General features: G+C 43.9%; 1 protein-coding gene across 1 annotated transcript in view; it reads left to right on the top strand.

Annotated features, from left to right (window-relative positions):
• The first annotated feature begins 2,051 nt into the window (after positions 1 to 2,051).
• Positions 2,052 to 20,833, top strand: part of CCDC87 (coiled-coil domain containing 87) — a 107,906-nt gene continuing 89,124 nt past the window's right edge. The window contains 4 exon segments of the mRNA XM_073556883.1: positions 2,052 to 2,213; positions 4,593 to 4,767; positions 15,553 to 15,630; positions 16,728 to 16,870. Of these exon segments, the coding sequence (XP_073412984.1) occupies positions 2,067 to 2,213; positions 4,593 to 4,767; positions 15,553 to 15,630; positions 16,728 to 16,870 (543 nt within the window). The 5' untranslated portion in view covers positions 2,052 to 2,066.

Here is a 20,833-nt window from a genome sequence, read left to right on the forward strand (position 1 = left end):
ACTGAGCATACACTGAAGGTAAAAGCAGACACTGAGCAAACGCTGATGGTGAAAGCGGACACTGAGCAGACACCGATGGTAAAAGCGGACACTGAGCGAACGCTGAAGGTAAAAGCAGACACTGAGCAAACGCTGATGGTGAAAGCGGACACTGAGCAGACACCGATGGTAAAAGCGGACACTGAGCAGACACCGATGGTAAAAGCGGACACTGAGCGAACGCTGAAGGTAAAAGCAGACACTGAGCAAACGCTGATGGTGAAAGCGGACACTGAGCAGACACCGATGGTAAAAGCGGACACTGAGCGAACGCTGAAGGTAAAAGCGGACACTGAGCATACACTGAAGGTAAAAGCAGACACTGAGCAAACGCTGATGGTGAAAGCGGACACTGAGCAGACACCGATGGTAAAAGCGGACACTGAGCGAACGCTGAAGGTAAAAGCGGACACTGAGCATACACTGAAGGTAAAAGCAGACACTGAGCAAACGCTGATGGTGAAAGCGGACACTGAGCAGACACTGATGGTAAAAGCGGACACTGAGCGAACGCTGAAGGTAAAAGCGGACACTGAGCATACACTGAAGGTAAAAGCAGACACTGAGCAAACGCTGATGGTGAAAGCGGACACTGAGCAGACACCGATGGTAAAAGCGGACACTGAGCGAACGCTGAAGGTAAAAGCGGACACTGAGCATACACTGAAGGTAAAAGCAGACACTGAGCAAACGCTGATGGTGAAAGCGGACACTGAGCAGACACCGATGGTAAAAGCGGACACTGAGTGAACGCTGAAGGTAAAAGCAGACACTGAGCAAACGCTGATGGTGAAAGCGGACACTGAGCAGACACCGATGGTAAAAGCGGACACTGAGCGAACGCTGAAGGTAAAAGCGGACACTGAGCATACACTGAAGGTAAAAGCAGACACTGAGCAAACGCTGATGGTGAAAGCGGACACTGAGCAGACACTGAAGGTAAAAGCAGACACTGAGCAAACGCTGATGGTGAAAGCGGACACTGAGCAGACACTGATGGTAAAAGCGGACACTGAGCAGACACTGATGGTAAAAGCGGACACTGAGCGAACGCTGAAGGTAAAAGCGGACACTGAGCATACACTGAAGGTAAAAGCGGACACTGAGCATACACTGAAGGTAAAAGCAGACACTGAGCAAACGCTGATGGTGAAAGCGGACACTGAGCAGACACTGATGACACTAAAAAATGTGCAAAATAATCCGCCCCACCAATCTAGCCTGTTTCCACAACTCTCCCCAGGTGAGACCACCACGCAGCCGTTGCTTATTAAGGGTCACTACATATGGACAGACTGTGAACGTCATGATCCTACATTGTTTTTTATTTGGTGTTTTTAACAAACTAATGGAGCTGCGCTGATATACACCCGGTTACACCGCGTCCTCAGTACAACTAGACCCTGCCCCACTGATATACGAGTCCGGGACATTGCTATTGACTTCTATGGAAGAGACTATGACTGGGCTAGCCGGGCGGGAGGCTTACTAGCCACCAGATACCGCGCAATGTCAGTTACCTCACGATAGACAACTATCGCGAGCTACTGCTGGACACACGGTCCGCTCCTCCTGTGGACAACGTAGTCATTGGTGACAGTTTCCACTCGTGCGCCCCCGGTATAGCGCTGTGCCGTTCACCAGCCACCGGCGCCTCCCTCCGCCATAGCGCTGTGTTAGGCGTCTCATAGCAACAAGCCCCAGACTAGCGTGGGCGGCAGCTGTGCCCCATCAAGCAGCGTACACGGGGCTTCCCGCACAAAACCGCAGGTACGTGTATGAACGGCTCCGTACCCGGAGCGTCACCGGGTGAGGGATGTCCTATTCTGACGTCTCCCGCCATAGCTTATGGGAGACGGTGGCATAAAGTGCGGACTTCCCATTGCTCCTCTGTCTCCCTTATTTTGGAGATGAGTCTGGGAATCCTGATTATTTTGTAGGTTTGCCCTCTTGCTATGTTTTTGGCGTACGTGGTTGGCATCATAGGTGGCCACTGATGGGCACGTACGGGCCACCATAGGCCCCCAATGCCGTGTAATGGGCCGCATACACTTCTAAGGGACACGTCTGCCATCTGCGTGACCCATGTAATGAATGGGAGAGGTCAGCGCTGCTATCGCCTCGCGTCTGTAGCGTGGGTTTACCGTCTGCAGCGGAAAAGCTCGGTGGATACGGTACATGTATTCATAGGCCCCAGTTGCCCATCAATGGCCTTCCTTGGTGTATATTTTTTTCCTATGTGGAATAGGCAGAGGTAGCGTTAACCCCTTAACCTCCTGGCCATTTTCCGTTTTTGCATTTTTGGTTTTCTCCTTCTTCCCTGAGCCATAGCTTTTTTTTTTTTTTTTTTTTTTTTTTTTTTTCCATCAATATGGCCATGTGGAGGGTTTATTTGTTACGGGACGAGCTGTACTTTTTAACGACATCATTTGGTTTTACCATGATGTGTACTGGAAAACAGGAAAAAAATTCCAAGTGCTGTGAAATTGAAAAACAAGTGCAATCCCACACTTCTTTTTTGTTTTGGCTTTTTTTTTTTTTTTTTTACTATGTTCATTAAATGCTAAAACTGACCTGCCATTATGATTCTCCAGGTCATTACGAGTTCATAGACACCAAACATGTCTAGGTTCTCTTTTATATAAGTGGTGAAAAAAAATTCCAACCGTTGGTAAAAAACAAACAAACCAAAAAAAAAGCCATTTTCTGATACCTGTAGCGTCTCCATTTTTCGTGATCTCGGGTTGGGTGAGGGCTTATTTTTTTTGCGTGCCGAGCTGACGTTTTTAATGATACCATTTTGGTGCAGATACAATCTTTTGATCGTCCATTATTGCATTTTATTGCAATGTAGCAGTGACCAAAAAAGCGTAATTCTGGTGTTTTTAATTTTTTTTGTCACTACACCGTTTATCAATCAGGTTAATCTTTTTATGTATTGATAGATTGGGCGATTCTGAACGAGACGATACCAAATATGTGCATGTGTGATTTTTTTTTTTTTTTTCATTTTGAATGGGGCGAAAGGGGGGTGATTAGAACTTTTATATTTTTTTCTTTAAATATTTTTAAAACCTTTTTTTACTTTAATTTTACTTTACTTTTTGTATGCTTCAATAGTCTCCATGGGAGACTATAAGCTGTAGTAGATCGGCTCTGGATACAGGTGATGATCAGATCACCTGTATGTAGCAGAAATGCTCACTTGCCATGAGCACCGACCACCGGGTGGCGCTCATAGCAATCCAGCTATGACAACCATACAGGTCTGCTAGAGACCTCTAGTTGTCATGCCAACCCATCGGTGACCCGTGATCACGTGACCGGGGTCACCGATGGGCAGATTTCTGGTAAGTGCGAGTTAAATGCCACTGTCAGAGATTGACAGCGGCATTTAACGGATCACGATTCCACCTGTGGTTGTTAGAGGCACTTGTCAGCTGTTCAAAACTGTTGACATGTGCCGGGAAAGATGTGGGCTCACAGCAAATTGAGGGATTCGGACACGGGAGTAGTATTACGCCTGACGTCGGAAAGGGGTTAAGAAAAGACATACACCACGGATTTTCTGTGCTTTACAATGGGTGTGAGAGTGATAGATGCAGCTGTATAGAACATCGTGGGTGTAGATATAAGGGAACTCATCTGACATAAATGTCTGAAAAACTCAATAGACCTCATTTGGGCGTCAGTGGATTTTCCTCATACTCAGAAGATGATGCTCCACGTTTCATCGGTGTTTGCTCAGTGTCAGTTTTTACCATAGAGTTTGATCAGTGATTTCCACATATGCAAAGAAAAGTTACGTTCACACATTACTATAATGTTGTGTAATGGCCAACAGTTTTGGAAAATTAAGATGTCTGGAGATCGCCTCGCTTGACAATGGGGCCTTCCGCAGTCCTCTGATCCTGCAGCAAGTGCCCCTTGGATCAGTAATGGACACAGACAGAAGAGGGATACCAGAACCATACATGGGCCCTGTGCAGCCCACTAGCTCCTCATCATGCACAATGCCACCTGCTGTGGAGGTGGTAGTGGCCTCCTTATCTACCTGCTGTGGAGGTGGTAGTGGCCTCCTTATCTACCTGCTGTGGAGGTGGTAGTGGCCTCCTTATCTACCTGCTGTGGAGGTGGTAGTGGCCTCCTTACCTTTTGGGCCTGTGTGCGGCTGCACAGGTTGTACAGATGGTATGTCCGCCCCTGACTTAGATTCCGTGTGCCGCTGGTTGCCAGACATTGCTATAAAGTGCTTAAACCCGCACACTTTTCAGAAAAGTGACAATTCTGGTGTAAGTGTACAAAAAGTTACAACACATTTATAGCGATTATCTGTCGGAAAACTAGAACAAAAATTTTGATGACTTTCAATCTAAGTATATTACATATGAATGTACAGTTGACTTTAAAAGATGTAAAAAAAAAAAAAAAAAAAAATCAAACCTTTTTTTACATTATTAATGATAATGCCATGCAGCAATTGTAAGTATATTTACACAGAAAAGGCAAAAATCCTTTGCTATATTGAGAATTTTTCTCTATGTTGTACATAGATCTCTAAGATGAAGGACGCAGGAAATCTCAGATCGCTATGGACAAAGCTAAAAGACAGCTCAAACACCCATGAGACCCTCGACAGCAAGAAACTGTATCAGCTTTACAATGACGTCCTGCAACCCCTCTCTCTGTTCTCCAACCCCACGGAGCAGAGGGGGTCTGAGCCGAAAGGTTAGTACTGACACATTTCACTACATGGAAATACACATATTTCCCACCATTCCTTCATAATCTTCTCTTTTTTAACTTTCATAAACATCAAGCATATTGCTGAGTCTCATTCACTGACAGCAATCAGTTTTGGGTTTATGAAATGTTATTATAGCGTTACATTTCACATATTACAGTTAAATAATTTATATGATTATTGAGAGTAACTTGCTTTTTGCTTGATTATATACTAATATTTATACAGTGGGGAAATTAAATATCTGATACACTGCTGATTTTGCAAGTTTTCCCACCTACAAAGAATGGAGAGGTCTGTAATTTTTATCGTAGGTACACTTCACCTGTGAGATACAGAATCTAAAAATGAAAACCAGAAAATCGCATTGTGTGATTTTTACATCATTAATGTGCAATTTATTGCGTGAAATAATTATTTGATACAGTAGAAAAAACAGAACTTAATATTTGGTAAAGAGGTCAGACATTTCCTGTAGTTCTTGACCAAGTTTGCAGACACTGCAACAGGGTTTTAGCCCACTCCTCCATACAGATCTTTTCCAGATCTTCAGGTTTTGGGGCTGTCACTTGGCAACATTGAGATTCAGCTCCCTCCAAAGATTTTCTATCGGGTTCAGGTCTGGAGACTGGCTAGGCCACTCCAGGACCGTGAAATGCTTCTTACAATGCCGCTCCTTAGTTGCCCTGGCTATGTGTTTTGGGTAACTGTCATGCTGAAAGACCCAGCCACAACCCATCTTCAATGCTCTTAATGAGGGAAGGCGTTTGTTGGCCAAAATGTGGCAGGAACCCATCCATCCTCCCTTCGATACAGTGCAGTTGTCCTGTCCCCTTTGCAGAAAAGCAACCCCAAAGTATGATGTTTCCTCCACCATGCTTCATGGTTGGAACAGTGTTCTTGTGGTTGTACTCAACCTTCATCTTCCTCCAAACACGGCAAGTGTAGTTGATACCAAAAAGTGCTATTTTGGTCTCATCTGACCACATGCCCTTTTCACATGCCTCTTCTGGATCATCCGGATGTTCATTGATGAACTTCAAACAGGCCTGGACATGTGCTGGTGTGAGCAGGGGGATCTTGCGTGCCTTGCAGGTTTTTAATCCATGACGTTGTAGTGTGTTACTAATGGTAATGTTAGTAACTGTGGTCCCAGCCTCTTTTCAGGTCATTGACCAGATCCTCAGGTGTAGTTCTGGGCTGACTCCTGACTTTCTCAGAATCATCCTTATCCCACAAGGTGAGATCAAGCATGGAGCCCCGGACCAAGGAAGATTGTCAGTAATCTTGTGTTTCTTCCATCTTCTAACTGTGCCAGCAATTGTTGCCTTCTCATCAACCTGCTTGCCTATTGGCCTGTAGCCCATCCCAGCCTTGTGCAGGTCTACAATTTTTTCCTGGTGTCCTTAGACAGCTCTTTAGTCTTGGCCATGGTGGAGAGGTTGGAGTGTGAATGATTGATTGTGTGGACAGGTGTCTTTTACATAGGTAACAATTTCAAACACGTGCAATTAATACAGGTAATGAGTGCAAAGTAGGAGGGTTTCTTAAAGAAAAACTAACAGGTCTGTGAGAGCCAGAATTCTTGCTGGTTAGTAGGTGATCAAATACTTATTTCATGCAGTACAATGCAAATGAATTATGTAGAAGTCATACAATGTGATTTTCTGGTTTTTTTTTTTTATATTTAAGATTCTGTCTCTCAGAGCTGAAGTGTACCCACGATAACAATTACAGACCTCTCCATTCATTATAGGTGGGGAAACTTGCAAAATCGGCGTGTATCAAATATTTGTTTTTTATATATCATATTCATGGCCAAAAATGTTGGCACCCTTGAAATTGTTTCAGAAAATGAAATATTTATCCCAGAAAATTTTTGTAATTATACATGTTTTGTTATACACAAGTTTATTTCCTGTGTGTATTAGAGCAACACAAAAAAACAGCGAAAAAAAGGCAAATTGAACATAAATGTCACACTACACTCCAAAAATAGTCCGGACAAAATTGTTGGCACCCTCCACTTAATATTTGGTTGCATACCCTTTGGAATAAATAGCTGTAACCAATTGCTTCCTATAAGCATCAACAAAATTCTTACACCTTCAACAGAGATTTTGGAGCACTCTTCTTTTGCAAACTGCTCTACGTCTTTCATATTTGAAGGGCGCCTTCTCCCATCAGAGATTTTAACCCCTTCCTGACATCAGACGTACTATCCCGTCCATGGGGCCCGGGCCCCTATGCCCATGGACGGGATAGTACGTCTACCGCGATCAGCGACGCCCACGTGGTGAGCGCCGCTGATCGCGGCCGGGTGTCAGCTGATTATCACAGCTGACACCCGGCACTATGTGTCAGGGGCGGTCACGGACCGCCCCCGACACGTTAACCCCTTGCACACCGCGATCAAACATGATCGCGGTGTACCGGGAGTTAAAGGGAAGCATCGGCAGGGAGGGGGCTCCCTCCGTGCTTCCCTGAGCCCCCCACGGCAGCGCAATGTGCAGCGCTGCTGCGGGGGGCTCCTATCCTCCAGGCCCCCGAATCCAAGATGGTGACGGGGGCCTTCGGGGACCTGAGGAAGCTGGCTTCCTCAGTGCCTGCAAAGCGCAAGCAAGAGGAAGTCTGCTTCAATGCCTGTGACAGATTGCTGATCTGTCACAGTGATCTGTGATGTGACAGATCAGCGATCTGTCACAGGACAGTGATGTCCCACCTGGGACTATGTAATAAAGTAAAAAAAAAGTTAAAAAAAAATGTAAAAATAAATTAAAAAAAATCGCCAAATAAATTAGTAAAAAAAAAAAAAAAATATTCCCCAATAAATTCATTTTTTGAAAATAATAAAAAAAACAAACAATAAAAGTACACATATTAGGTATCGCCGCGTCCGTAATGACCCGCCCTATAAAACTGTCCCATTAGTTAACCCTTTTAGCGAACCCCTTAAAAAATAAAAATAAAAAACGAAGCAAAAAATAATGATTTATTATCATACCACCAAACAAAAAGTGTAATAACGCGCGATCAAAAAGACGCATATAAATATCCATGGTAACGCTGAAAACGTCATCTTGTCCCGCAAAAAACGAGCCGCCACACAGCATCATCAGCGAAAAAATAAAAAAGTTATAGCTCGCAGAATAAAGCGATGCAAAAATAATTATTTTTTATATAAAATAGTTTTCATTGCATAAAACCGACAAAAACATAAAAAAACGACCTAAATGAGGTATCGCTGTAACCGTACTGACCCGAAGAATAAAACCGCTTTATCGATTTTACCGCACGCGGAACGGTGTAAACGCACCCCCCCAAAAGAAATTCATGAAACGCTGGTTTTTGTTCATTCTGCGTCCCAAAAATAGGAATAAAAAGCGATCAAAAAATGTCACGTGCCCGAAAATGGTACCAATAAAAACGTCAACTAGTCCCGCAAAAAATAAGACCTCACATGACTCAGTGGGTCAAAATACGGAAAAATTATAGCTCTCAAAATGTGGTGATGCAAAAACTATTTTACAATAAAAAGCGTCTTTTAGCGTGTGACAGCCGCCAAACATAAAAACCGCCATAAATAGTAAGTCAAACCCCCCGTTATCACCCCCTTAGTTAGGGAAAAAATAATAAAACTAAAAAAAAGTATTTATCTCCATTTTCCCGTTAGAGTAAGGCTGTGTGCACACGCTGCGGATTAGGTGCGGATTCATCCGCGCGGATTTTGTAAAATCCGCAGGTGAAACCGCAGGTCAAAAGACCTGCGGTTTTACCTGCAGATTGCTCTGCGGTTTTGTCCTGCGGTTTTTCATCTCCTCATTAGAGGAGATGGCAAACCGCAGGAGAATCCGCAGAAAGAATTGACATGTCAATTCTTTCTGCGGATTGAAAACCGCAAATAATCCGCGTGGAAAATTCCGCACCGTCTGCACTGCGGTTTTTGATTCCCATAGGGAATCATGGTACTGGGGTCCGCAGCAGCCAAAACCGCTGCGGAACCGCAGCAAAATCCGCAGCGTGTGCACACAGCCTTAGGGTTAGGGCTAGGGTTAGGGCTAGGGTTAGGGCTCAGATTAGGGTTAGGGGTGTGTTGGGGTTAGGGTTGGATAATAATTGGGGGTTTCCACTGTTTGGGCACATCAGGGGCTCTCCAAATGCAACATGGCTTCTGATCTCAATTCCAGCCAATTCTGAGTTGAAAAAGTCAAATGGTGCTCCTTCCCTTCCAAGCTCTGCCATGCGCCCAAACAGTGTTTTACCCCCACATGTAGGGTATCAGCCTACTCAGGACAAATTGCAAAACAATTTTTGGGGTCCAATTTCTCCTGTTACCCTTAGGAAAATAAAAAATTGGGGGCAAAAATATCATTTTTGTGGAAAAAAATGATTTTTTTTATTTTCACGTCCGAGTGTTATAAACTTCTGTGAAGCACTTGGGGGTTCAAAGTGCTCACCACACATCTAGATAAGTTCCGTGGGGGGTCTAGTGTCCAAAATGGGGTCACTTGTGGGGAGTTTCCACTGTTTAGGTACATTAGGGGCTCTCCAAACGCACATGACACCCGCAGACCATTCCATCAAAGTCTGCATTCCAAAACGTCACTACTTCCCTTCCGAGCCCCGACGTGTGCCCATACAGTAGTTTTCTCCCACATATGGGGTGTCAGCGTACTCAGGCCAAATTGGAAAACAACTTTTGGGGTCCAATTTCTCCTGTTACCCTTGGGAAAATGAAAAAATTGGGGACTAATTGATCATGTTTCTGGAAAAAATACGATTTTTTTATTTTCATGCCCTGGCATTATAAACTTCTGTGAAGCCCTTGGGGGTTCAAAGTGCTCTCCTCACATCTAGATAAGTTCCTTGGGGGGTCTAGTTTTCAAAATGGGGTCATTTGTGGGGGGTTTCCACTGTTTAGGTACATTAGGGGCTCTCCAAAGGCAACATGACACTCGCAGACCATTCCATCAAAGTCTGCATACCAAAACGTCACTACTTCCCTTCCGAGCCCCGACGTGTGCCCATACAGTAGTTTTCACCCACATATGGGGTATCGGCATACTCAGGACAAATTGGACAACAACTTTTGGGGTCCAATTTCTCCTGGTACCCTTGGGAAAATAAAAAAATGGTGACTTAAAGATCATGTTTGTGGAAAAAATACGAATTATTTATTTTCACGCCCGGGCATTATAAACTTCTGTGAAGCACTGGGGGGGTCAAAGTGCTCACCACACATCTAGATAAGTTCCTTAGGGGGTCTAGTTTCCAAAATGGTGTCATTTGTGGGGGGGTTTCCACTGTTTTGGTACATCAGGGGTTTTCCAATCGCGACATGGTGTCCGATCTCAATTCCAGCCAAAAACGTCAAATGGCATTGCTTCCCTTCCGAGCTCTGCCATGCGCCCAAATAGTGGTTTACCCCCACATGTGGGGTATCAGCGTACTCAGGACAAATTGCACAATAACTTTTAGGGTCCTGTTACCCTTGGGAAAATAAAAATTGGGGTGAAAAGATCATTTTTGTGGAAAAAAATGATTTTTTAATTGTACCGCTGTACGTTATAAACTTCTGTAAAGCCCTTGTGGGTTCAAAGTTCTCACCACATATCTAGATAAGTTCCTTGGGGGGTCTAGTTTCCAAAATGGGGTCACTTGTAGGGGGTTTCCACTGTTTAGGTACATCCAGGACTCTCCAAACGTGACATGGCGTCCGATCTGAATTCCAGCCAATTTTGCATTGAAAAAGTCAAACGGCGCTCCTTCCATTCTGAGCTCTGCCATGCGCCGAAACAGTCGTTCCCCCCCACAAATCAGGTATCAGCGTACTCAGGACAAATTGCACAATAACTTTTGCAGTCCAATTTCTCCTGTTACCCTTGGTAAAATAAAAAAAATTGAACCTGAAGTGTTTTTTTTGTGAAAAAAAAGTTAGATGTTCATTTCTTTTTAAATATTCAAAAAAATTCCTGTGACGCACCTAATGGGTTAATAAACTTCTTGAATGTGGTTTTGAGCACCTTAAGGGGTTCAGTTTTTAGAATGGTGTCACTTTTGGGTATTTTCTATCATATAGACCCCTCAAAGTGGCTTCAAATGTAATGTGGTCCTAAAAATAAAATGGTGTTGTAAAAATGAGAAATCGCTGGTCAACTTTTAACCCTTATAACTTCCTAACAAAAAAAAATTTTGGTTCCAAAATTGTGCTGATGTAAAGTAAACATGTGGGAAATGTTACTTATCAAGTTTTTTGTGTGCCGTATCTCTGTGATTTAAGGGCATAAAAATTCAAAGTTGGAAAATTGCGAAATTTTCAAAATTTTTGCCAAATTTCCATTTTTTTCACAAATAAACGCAAGTTATTTGAAGGAAATTTTACCACTAACATGAAGTACAATATGTCACGAGAAAACAATGTCAGAATCACCGGGATCCATGGAAGCGTTCCAGAGTTATGACCTCATAAAGGTACAGTGGTCAGAATTGTAAAAATTGGCCCGGTCATGAACGTGCAAACCACCCTTGGGGGTGAAGGGGTTAAGATCTCTCCACAGGTGAAAATGGGATTTAGATCTGGACCCATTGCTATCCACTTCAGAACTCTCCAGTGCTTTGTTTCCATCCATTTCTGGGTTCTATCTGAAGTATGTGTTGGGTCACTGCCCTGCTGGAAGACCTATGACCTAGGATGCAAACCCAGCTTCCTGATACTGAGCACTATATTGCGACCCAAAATCCTTTGGTAATCTTCAGATTTCATGATGACACAGTCAAGGCACCCACTGACAGAGGCAGCAAAACAAAGGATTTTGGCTTATGCACATTTTGGCAAACTGCAGTCTAGCTTTTTTATGTTTCTGTCAGCAGTGGGGTCCTCCTGGGTCTCCTGCCATAGTATTTCATTTCATTTGAATTTCGACGGATAGTTTGTGCTGACACTGATATCACCCTGAGCCTGCAGGACAGCTTGAATTTCTTTGGAACTTGATTGGAGTTGCTTATCCACCATCTGGACTACTGTTGTGAATTCCCTTTCTGGGCTCCCTCTGGTGGTTACTGAAGGTAGTGGAGCTGGTCAGATTGACAGAGGCTTGCCACCTGATAATGATGACAATTGGAGATCTGGGGTTTCTGACTGGATTATTTAAGACAGCTGACTTCCTTCAATCCCTGCTGGTGATTTTCTTCCTGTGCCTTCTGAGGTCTGATGTCTCCTGCTCTGTTCCTGCATGGTTGTCAAGTGGTTCATTTGCTCTTTTTGCATTTGATCTGGTTTTGTCTATCTCTGCTTTGTGCGGGTCAGCTTGCTGCTGCTGGGACTGTGCTGGATCACCGCCCATATGTTACTGCTTGTGTCAGTTTGTTCAGTTCCCTGTTATATTGGTCTCTTTTTGCTTTGCTTTCAATATATACCAGAGTGCTGATATAGTGGGGGCGAAGTCGTGGGACTTCAGTGTTTTTTTGAGCATCAGACGTGTTGGATTTTTCAGGTTTTTTTTGCATGATTGCAGACAGTGTCTTTCCTTTCCTGTCCTGTCTAGTCAGTCTGGGCCCCATCATTTGCTCAGTCTATTTTTCTGCCTGCGTTTGTGTTTTCATCTTGTCTCACCGACAATATATGTTTGGGGGCTATCTGTTCCTTTGGGATCTGCTCTGGGGCAGTTTAGATTTTCCCTTTCTTGCTTTAGGCTTATTTAGCTCTCCGGCTGTGCCGAGGCGTCTAGGGCATCGTAGGTACGCTCCACGGCTACTGCTGGTTGTGTGGATAGGATCAGGGGTCTGCAATCCGCTTAGTTACCAACCTCTCTGGTTTTCTGGTGGCTTAGCCTGGTCCTGCTATCCTTCTCAGTGACCCATTCATAACACACTACCCTTCATTGCAACCTTTCATCGTTTTTTTTTCTCTACCATCCACGTCCAGGGAGATTAGCTACAGTGCCATGGGTTGTAAACTTCTTGATTATGATACGCACCGTGGACAAACAAACATGAAGATCTCTGGAGATGGACTTGTAACATTGAGATTGTTGATATTTGTCAACAACTTTAGTTCCCAAGTCCTCAGACAGTTCTCTTCTTTTTCTGTTCTCCTCTTTCTCTTCTCCATGCTTAGTGTGGCACACACAATGCAAAGATCGCATCAACCTCTCCCAGTTTTATCTGGTTTCAGGTGTGATTTTCATATGGCCCACACCTGTTACTTGTCACAGGTGAGTTTGAACGAGCATCACATACTTGAAACAGTTATTTACCCACAATTTTGGAAGCGTGACAACAATTTTGTCCTGCCCATTTTGGGGGTTTTGTGTGAAATGATGTCCAATTTGCTCTTTTTTTTTCTCTGTTTTTTTGGGTTGTTCCAATACACTCAAAGGAAATAACTGTGTATAATAAAACATGTGTAATTACAATAATTTTCTGAGAGAAATACTTCATTTTCTGGGACAATTTAAAGGGTGCCAACACTTTCGGCCAGGACCATATGTGTATACAGGTGCTTAGCATAAATAAGTACAGCTCAAAAAAATTGTCAGAAAATCTTTAGTTTCCTTTCAGAGTCAACATTTTCTGTGGGATAAATTACTGCAAAATACTCCCATAGATGTATTTATTTTACTCAGTTATATAGCGACATTAATTCCACAGCGCTTTACAGTCATCATCACTGTTCACATTTGGGCTCACTATCTAAATTCCCTATCAGTATGTCTTTGGAGTGTGGAAGGAAACCGGAGAACCCGGGGGAAACCCACACAAACACGGGGAGAACATACAAACTCCTTCCAGATGTTGTCCTTGGGGGGGGGATTTGAACCCAGAACTACAACACTGGGAGGCTCCAGTGCTAACCACTGAGCCAGTGTGCTGCCCTTGATGTGGGCCATTGATTGCACACCCAAAAAAAGTATCACTACTACCCTTGCACTTTTTCAGCGCTCTCATTGTGACTCACAGAAGAGGGGGTCCCAAATTGCCTTGTGGTGAAATCAGTCTGTATCAAGTGTTCTCAATGAGAGAAACAAAATAGGAATCTTGAGGGTATGATACCTTTTAATGGCTAACAAATAATAGTGAATGTTGTTACAAAGCAAGCTTTCGGGATTTCGGGACCTTCATCAGGCTGATATGACAAAATATTTGAAGAAACATTATTTATATACAGTTTAAAGCACAACATTTCAATAAACAAACAATGAGCTTGGAGAGAGAATCCTTAATTAGGTAAGATTGAAGAACAGGCGACCGCTGCCACCAAATTGCGACGGACAGCGGACCCTGTGCCACTAATATGTCACGATCCCACCACCGACACGGGTTTGTCAGCGGACGGAGGGACGCGACGCACTGCCGGCACACGGCTATCACCGGCACAGTGGGGGCTTATCTTAGTTATCCCACCACTGGCACCATGTGACAAAAATACAGCAAGCTAATCTTGCTCTGACAATTTACCGCAGGGGGGTTATTTTGGATGCCCCACCACTGCTAACAACCTTCCAAGAACTGCGGGGATTTATGTATATCCCACTTTCTCAGTTCCACTTTGGAACTCGCAGCTCTCCGGCGCCCCCCTTTACCCTCAGGTCAGTCAGGGAACTGTACCTAGGATAATTAGTCGCCGGACGGGCTGCTTGTTGTGCACGGGCAATTAGACTACTGCAGTACGGGAATTATCAATGCTGTGGCCTCAACCACTCATTCAGCAATATAAGACCCTTCTGTACTGCCAGCTAGTCTCGCCAGCTGCGCACACCACACTGCCACCAGCTCCTGGTTTCTCCACTTAACAGTAGCGTAATTATCTAAAAAAAGGCGCATAGTTCATTTCTTAGAGCATGGAGACAGAGCTAATAGATTTTTATCATTTATTCCCAAAAGAATGCGGGCAGTAATTACATAGATAAAATTGCTATAAATTGAGACAGTAAATATGTACAATGCAAATATCAAAATAACATGGATGAAAATGAAGAATAACACTTACATGTGCTTAGTAGGTATTAGGCAACCCGTATATATTTTTTTCTACTGGCTAACACGGTACCAAACCACTTTTTTCATTGTATCAAGTGTAGCATGCTGTCTTCTATACAATAATGTATAGAGAAGAACACACTGCATTCCCTGTAAGAAGGCTGTGCGGACCCAGCGCCTTCACTGTGCTCACTGTGCTATATACAGAGACTGTGCACACCGTGAAGACAGCTCTTATTATAATTAGAAGATCCGTGTTCAAGATGTGGAGTACTGACTATGCAATTGGTAAAGCACCGTTTGTCTGCATGAAAGCAGCAAAAAAATGGTAGTCAACAGTGATGAGCAATCGTGCTCGGATAAGGTGTTATCTGAGCATGCTTGGGTGCTTTCCAAATGTCTTTGCTGTGCTCGAAAAATCTGTTAGAGTCCCCATGGCTGCATGTCTCTCTGCGTTTTGACAGCCACAACACATGCGTGGATTGCCTGTTTGTCAGCGCCTTGATAACGCCTTATCCGTGCACGTTCACTCATCACTAGTAGTCAAACTCTTTACAAAATGTATCCAAATTACATTTCTAGTTTAAAGTAAAATAAACAGTACTGTAGAACAACCTGATATTTTTAATATAATCCAAATCAAACTTTTTTATTGGGTGCTAAATTTTTTATTTCCAAAATGACTGTCTATACTGTATGTTTGGATATATAGTAGCTGTTATACAAGCCAACATGTATGTTATACTTTGTATAATTGGTTATGTGAAATAAATAAGTTATTTCTATTGCAGATAGCATTCAGGAGAAAAAACATTTTGTAGAAAAGAAGATTAACCTAAAGGAGAAAGTTGAGCAAAATGTTTTTAGTGGTAAGTTTCTATATGGATTCCAATGATGAGCTAAATCAATCTAAGGGTATTGTCCCACGCAGTGTAGGACAGAGTAAGTGCAACAAAAGGGATAAGGGAAAGGGGGTCCAACACTAGGGAAGCGGGGAGTTGGACTGCACTCTGATGTCATCCCAGTGCAGTCCAATATATGCCGAGACAGGCAATGGAGGAGATGGAGAAATTAATTTCTCTGTCTCCTCCGCACCTATGCTGTGACTCTCTCATATGATCGGAGCACAGAGCTCAAACACTCGGCTCACCCTCGCAGCAGAGCAGGAGCCGAGTGTCATTAGCGTATTGCATCCCATGCACTCCCATCGGATGTTATACGCTTGCATGACTCCAGCCTTATACACAGTGTTGGTTCATAGAGGGTGCTGCTTTACACAGATATTCAAAGAGCAGCAAGGAGAAGAAGGGTCATGGTCTGAATCACTTGTAACTCTGTAATCTGCTTGGTCTATTAGGTCAGTGTAAATTGTATGTAATGTCTACGGACCATCTAAAGGTATGAATTCACTGCCACAAGAAAACTGTCTAATAAAATTAGAATTAAAGGGAATCTATCATCAGGTTTCTGCTACCCAATCTGAGAGCAGCATGATGAAAAGACAGAAACCCTGATTTCAGATTTGTGGCACTTAGTGAGCTGCTTGCTTCAGTTGTTATGATATAACCGTTTTCTCTGCTGCAGATCTAGCAGTTCTCTGAATGCTGAGCTCTGTGTAACATCGCCCACACACTGACTGGCGGCTTTCTGTGTACACTGTGCACACTGCATCAGGACTACATGGCACAAGACAACTAGTCCTTTAGGGATACTCTCCTCCTGAAGAAACAGTTATTTTATTGAAACTACAACAAGCAACCTAGTAAGTGACACATCTCTGGAATCAGGGTCTCTTTCCCTACATCATTCTGCTCTATGATTAAATAGCAAAAACCTGCTGAGAGATTCCCTTTAGATACAGGGGCAGTGTATGTATAGCTTAAGACCAGCCTAGTTAAATATCTGGGTTTCTTAGATTGCGTTAATACTAAAATACATGTAATTAATGGTATTTATATTTCTGTAGATGAGATGTATGGATCCTCAGTTGCTCCATTTATGAAGGATATGTGTACCGTTTCTGAAGAGGTTCTGTGCGAAATTATTAGAAGGAGGCTACATCATATCTCAGCAGTGAATGCTATCTCCACAGAGATTCAGCAGATATTTGTATGTATTGTACCATGTGTGTAATCAGATTTAATCTGATGTGATTGCATGCTGTGATAGCTCTGCACATATCAACAAATGTGGGTACAAATCATTTATCCACCACCCCACATAATAAATGGGAGAAATCATTAGCATTTATACATGTTGTCCTCACATGTCAAACTGATAGGTGTTTGACACGTTACATTTTGAAACACCAGTCATAATGAATTGACCCTATATGTGTCCTTTTGACAGACGTCTATAAGGTTTTATCTCTTTTCTATTATACTGATAAGAGTTGGATACTGCGTCTCTTAAAACAAATCAATCAACATTAAATGGATCCAAATATATACTGTAAGGTGACTAACGGACATACAGTGGTTGGGAGATATGTATCACAGAGGTGGATTGTCCTCTGTGACGTAAACCTGGAGTAATGCTCTAGTACATATATTAGTAAGAGGGGTTAATCTGACATGACAAGGCCAGGTTTAATGTAATAATGTGAAGAATTGTGCGGCACAGCATCTCACCATATCTCCACCCCTGGGTATGGTTCACATTGCTAAATAGGGCCTGTACGTCTCACACATGGTCTGTGTGTGGAGGTGTGCAGACCTCCATGATTGTGTGCCTTCACTAAACACCTGAGAAGCTGGACTGTAACCTAAGTGTGCGAACCCGCACTATTATATGAACTCTTTACTTTATGCCAGACAAGGGCTGTATTTAGGTTTTCTTGTGATGTGTTTTATGAGGAATGAAATAAACCAGCTGGACTTTTAAGTAGAAACGGTTCCTGTCATACCTCATTCCCCTCCCAAGTGAGTAGTATTGTTAAAATGTGTATATGTTTGCATGCAAATGCCTACTGATTGCAGCTACATGCCATTAGATGCCTATACCACTTCAGTAGCTGAGGAGTTTTTAATTGACAGCTTATCCTTCCAACCCACCACACCATACATAACATATGCACACTTATTTTGGCATAACAGTTTGTGTTTTGGGAAGTACATCGCTCACAGACACCTCTGGTGGTGGTTTATCGTTCTTTGGATCCTAAAGGATCAGTTGAAATTCAGAATGGCCGAACCATCTGTCATGGGAGAGTTGGGAGGTCTACATACACATAGAATACTGATAGTGACATGGAGTGTAGAAAAATGCCTGCCACATGATTAATTCTATACAGGTACTTCTCACTAAATTAGAATATCATCAAAAAGTTAATTTATTTCAGTTCTTCAATACAAAAAGTGAAACCCATATACACTCCCTGACAGAAGTTATGTCGCTTATCCATGTTATGTAAATAAAAGCTTATAACCTGACGTTAAATTCATTCATTGGTTGTATAAATTATTCTTTTGAAAGCTGAAACCCTCCGAAAAGTGGTTTAGGTTAAGAAAATAAATTGGCATCGATGCAGAAATATTGATCACTTAATGGACTTAGAATGGTCAGATTTTGGCAAGACAAAAGTTTTGTCGGCCACAGAAAGTAATGTGATATTCAAACAAATAATTACGGTAACTTAAAATGCAAATATATGTTGCATAACATTGGTGAATTAAGTTGTGGTGCTATTAGTCATATTTAATATTTTGTGTGACTTCCATGAGCTTGAAGGACTGCATCCATGCGGTCCAACAATTGATTCATACAATTTATTAATGAAGTCATAAGGAATAGCAAAGAATGCAGTCTTACATGCCTCCCAGAGTTCATCTAGATTCTTTGGTTTTGTCTTCCAAGCTTCCTCTTTCATCCTACCCCAAACATGCTCAATGATGTTCATGTCTGGTGACTGGGCTGGCCAGTCCTTGAGCACCTTGATTTTTACTCTTCGCCACGACAGCACCCACTGGAGGTATCGGATCCGCCCATTTGGAACAGGAAACCCTACAGGAAAGATAAAAGGGGCGGTCCGCCTTTCCTCCTCAGTTTTGGTTTCCTGTTCCAAATGGAGCAGGATCCTGCAGGATCTTACCTGGGCCATGCATCCGCCTGTGCGGTCTCTTCGGGAACGGCAGGGGCTGCGGTCCGGAGGCAGCGTCGGGGGAGACTCCGTTTGACGGCTCCCCCCTCGTCTGGTGGCATAGTGGTAATGGCCAGGTCCGGGGAGGGCCGCCCGGTCTTACCAGGGAGCGCGCCGGTCTGGCATCCGGGAGATTCCCCCCCCCCATCCCCATCGGTGGGGGTATAGCGTGGATGGTGAGGCCATGTGCGCGCGAGCCGCGTGTGTTAATAGCGGTGGCGCGGGAGCAGGCCGGCGCCCGACGCTCCCATACCCCGGAAGTAATGGTTGAACTTCCGGGGTAAGATGGCGATGACGCGGCGCATGCGCCCTGTGACAGGGCGACTTCCGGGGCTACGATAACGATACAGATAAAACAGCGCTGCAGCGTTGCAACATTGGAACATGTCGTCCCCCGCAGAGTCGCAGACCCCAGCAGGGGATTCAGCTGGGGGCAACTCCACCAGGGACCGCAGCGCCAGGACGGAGACTGCCCGCAGGAGCGAGGCAGCAGAAACCCGATCCAAACCGTCTCAGCCATCTGAACCGGTATTAAGCTTCACTGGGTGAGTGTGCAAAGCATATGCTCTACCTATTAAGCTAACCTCCTCTCCTCCCCCCCCCCTCTCTTTACCTTTGACCTCCCGTTTCAGTCAAAGAAAAAAGGAAAAACAAAACATAAAGAATGCGCATTATGTTCAGAGCCTCTCCCTGACTCCTACCCCAAAAAACTCTGCAAACAATGCATTAAAGAGACCAGGCAGGGGCCGACGATATCTTCTCCGGATATCCGAGCCATAATTAGGGAGGAAATACAAGCCATCAACCGCGCCAGCACTCCCGCAGAGTCCAGGCATAGAAAACAGGTTATTGTTAGTTCAGAGTCAGAGGAAGAACAGGGGTTAAACTCAGGCTCCGCATCCACGTCCTCATCATCATCCTCGGAGGCGGAAGGATGCGCATGTTTTCCTCTGGACAGCGTAGATAACCTGGTAAAAGCGGTTAGAAATACTATGGGGTGTGAAGAGGAAAGGGGAGCCCAGACCGCGCAGGACATTATGTTTGCGGGATTGGCAGAAAAAAAGAGGAGATCATTTCCAGTAATACCGGCAATTAAAGATCTCATCAAAAGGGAATGGGAAAAACACGACCAGAGGGGTTTTCTCCCATCCGCTTCAAAACGGAAGTACCCGTTCACTGATGAAGATCTATTAAAATGGTCTAAAATACCAAAGGTGGACGCTGTCATATCCTCCACTTCCAAACAAACCTCGATCCCGGTCGAGGACGCAGGATTGTTAGCAGACCCATTGGACCGAAAGGCTGAATCTTCGCTCAAAAGGTCCTGGGAGTCCACCACCGGGGTATTCAAACCCGCAATAGCCAGCACATGTACTGCTAGGTCAATGCTGGTATGGCTAGATCAATTAGACCAGCAGATTGAGCAAAGAGTGTCAAGGGAGAAACTGCGTGCAGCCATCCCGTTGATAAGAGGGGCAGCTGCCTTTATGGCAGACGCTTCAGCGGACACCCTAAGACTGGCAGCAAGGTCGGCAGCCCTGGTGAATAACGCCAGACGCGCGCTTTGGATAAAAAGCTGGAAAGGGGATGCACAATCAAAATTCAAAATTAGTGCAACCCCATGCGAGGGTGAGTTCCTCTTCGGAAAAGCCTTAGACGAAATTCTCGCCAAGGCGAAAGAAAGAAAAAAGGCCTTCAGTGATTCTCCCATTCCGTTTTATAGGAAAACCTTTAAAAGACGGCCATTCGGGAGAAGAAGACAATCGGACAGAACGAGATGGGCCACGAAAGACGAAAAGCAGAAGGGTACCATCTTCAGAGGGCCAACATATAGGAGAGAAAAAAATTAAAAGTTTAGACCCACCGGTTGGGGGCAGATTAAAATTTTTTTTTACCAAATGGGAACAAATTACGTTAAACCCATGGATTTTGAA

Source organism: Dendrobates tinctorius, unplaced genomic scaffold (assembly GCF_039654945.1).
Source record: "Dendrobates tinctorius isolate UK_male_01 unplaced genomic scaffold, ASM3965494v1 ptg000241l, whole genome shotgun sequence".
NCBI classification, from domain to species: Eukaryota; Metazoa; Chordata; class Amphibia; order Anura; family Dendrobatidae; genus Dendrobates; species Dendrobates tinctorius.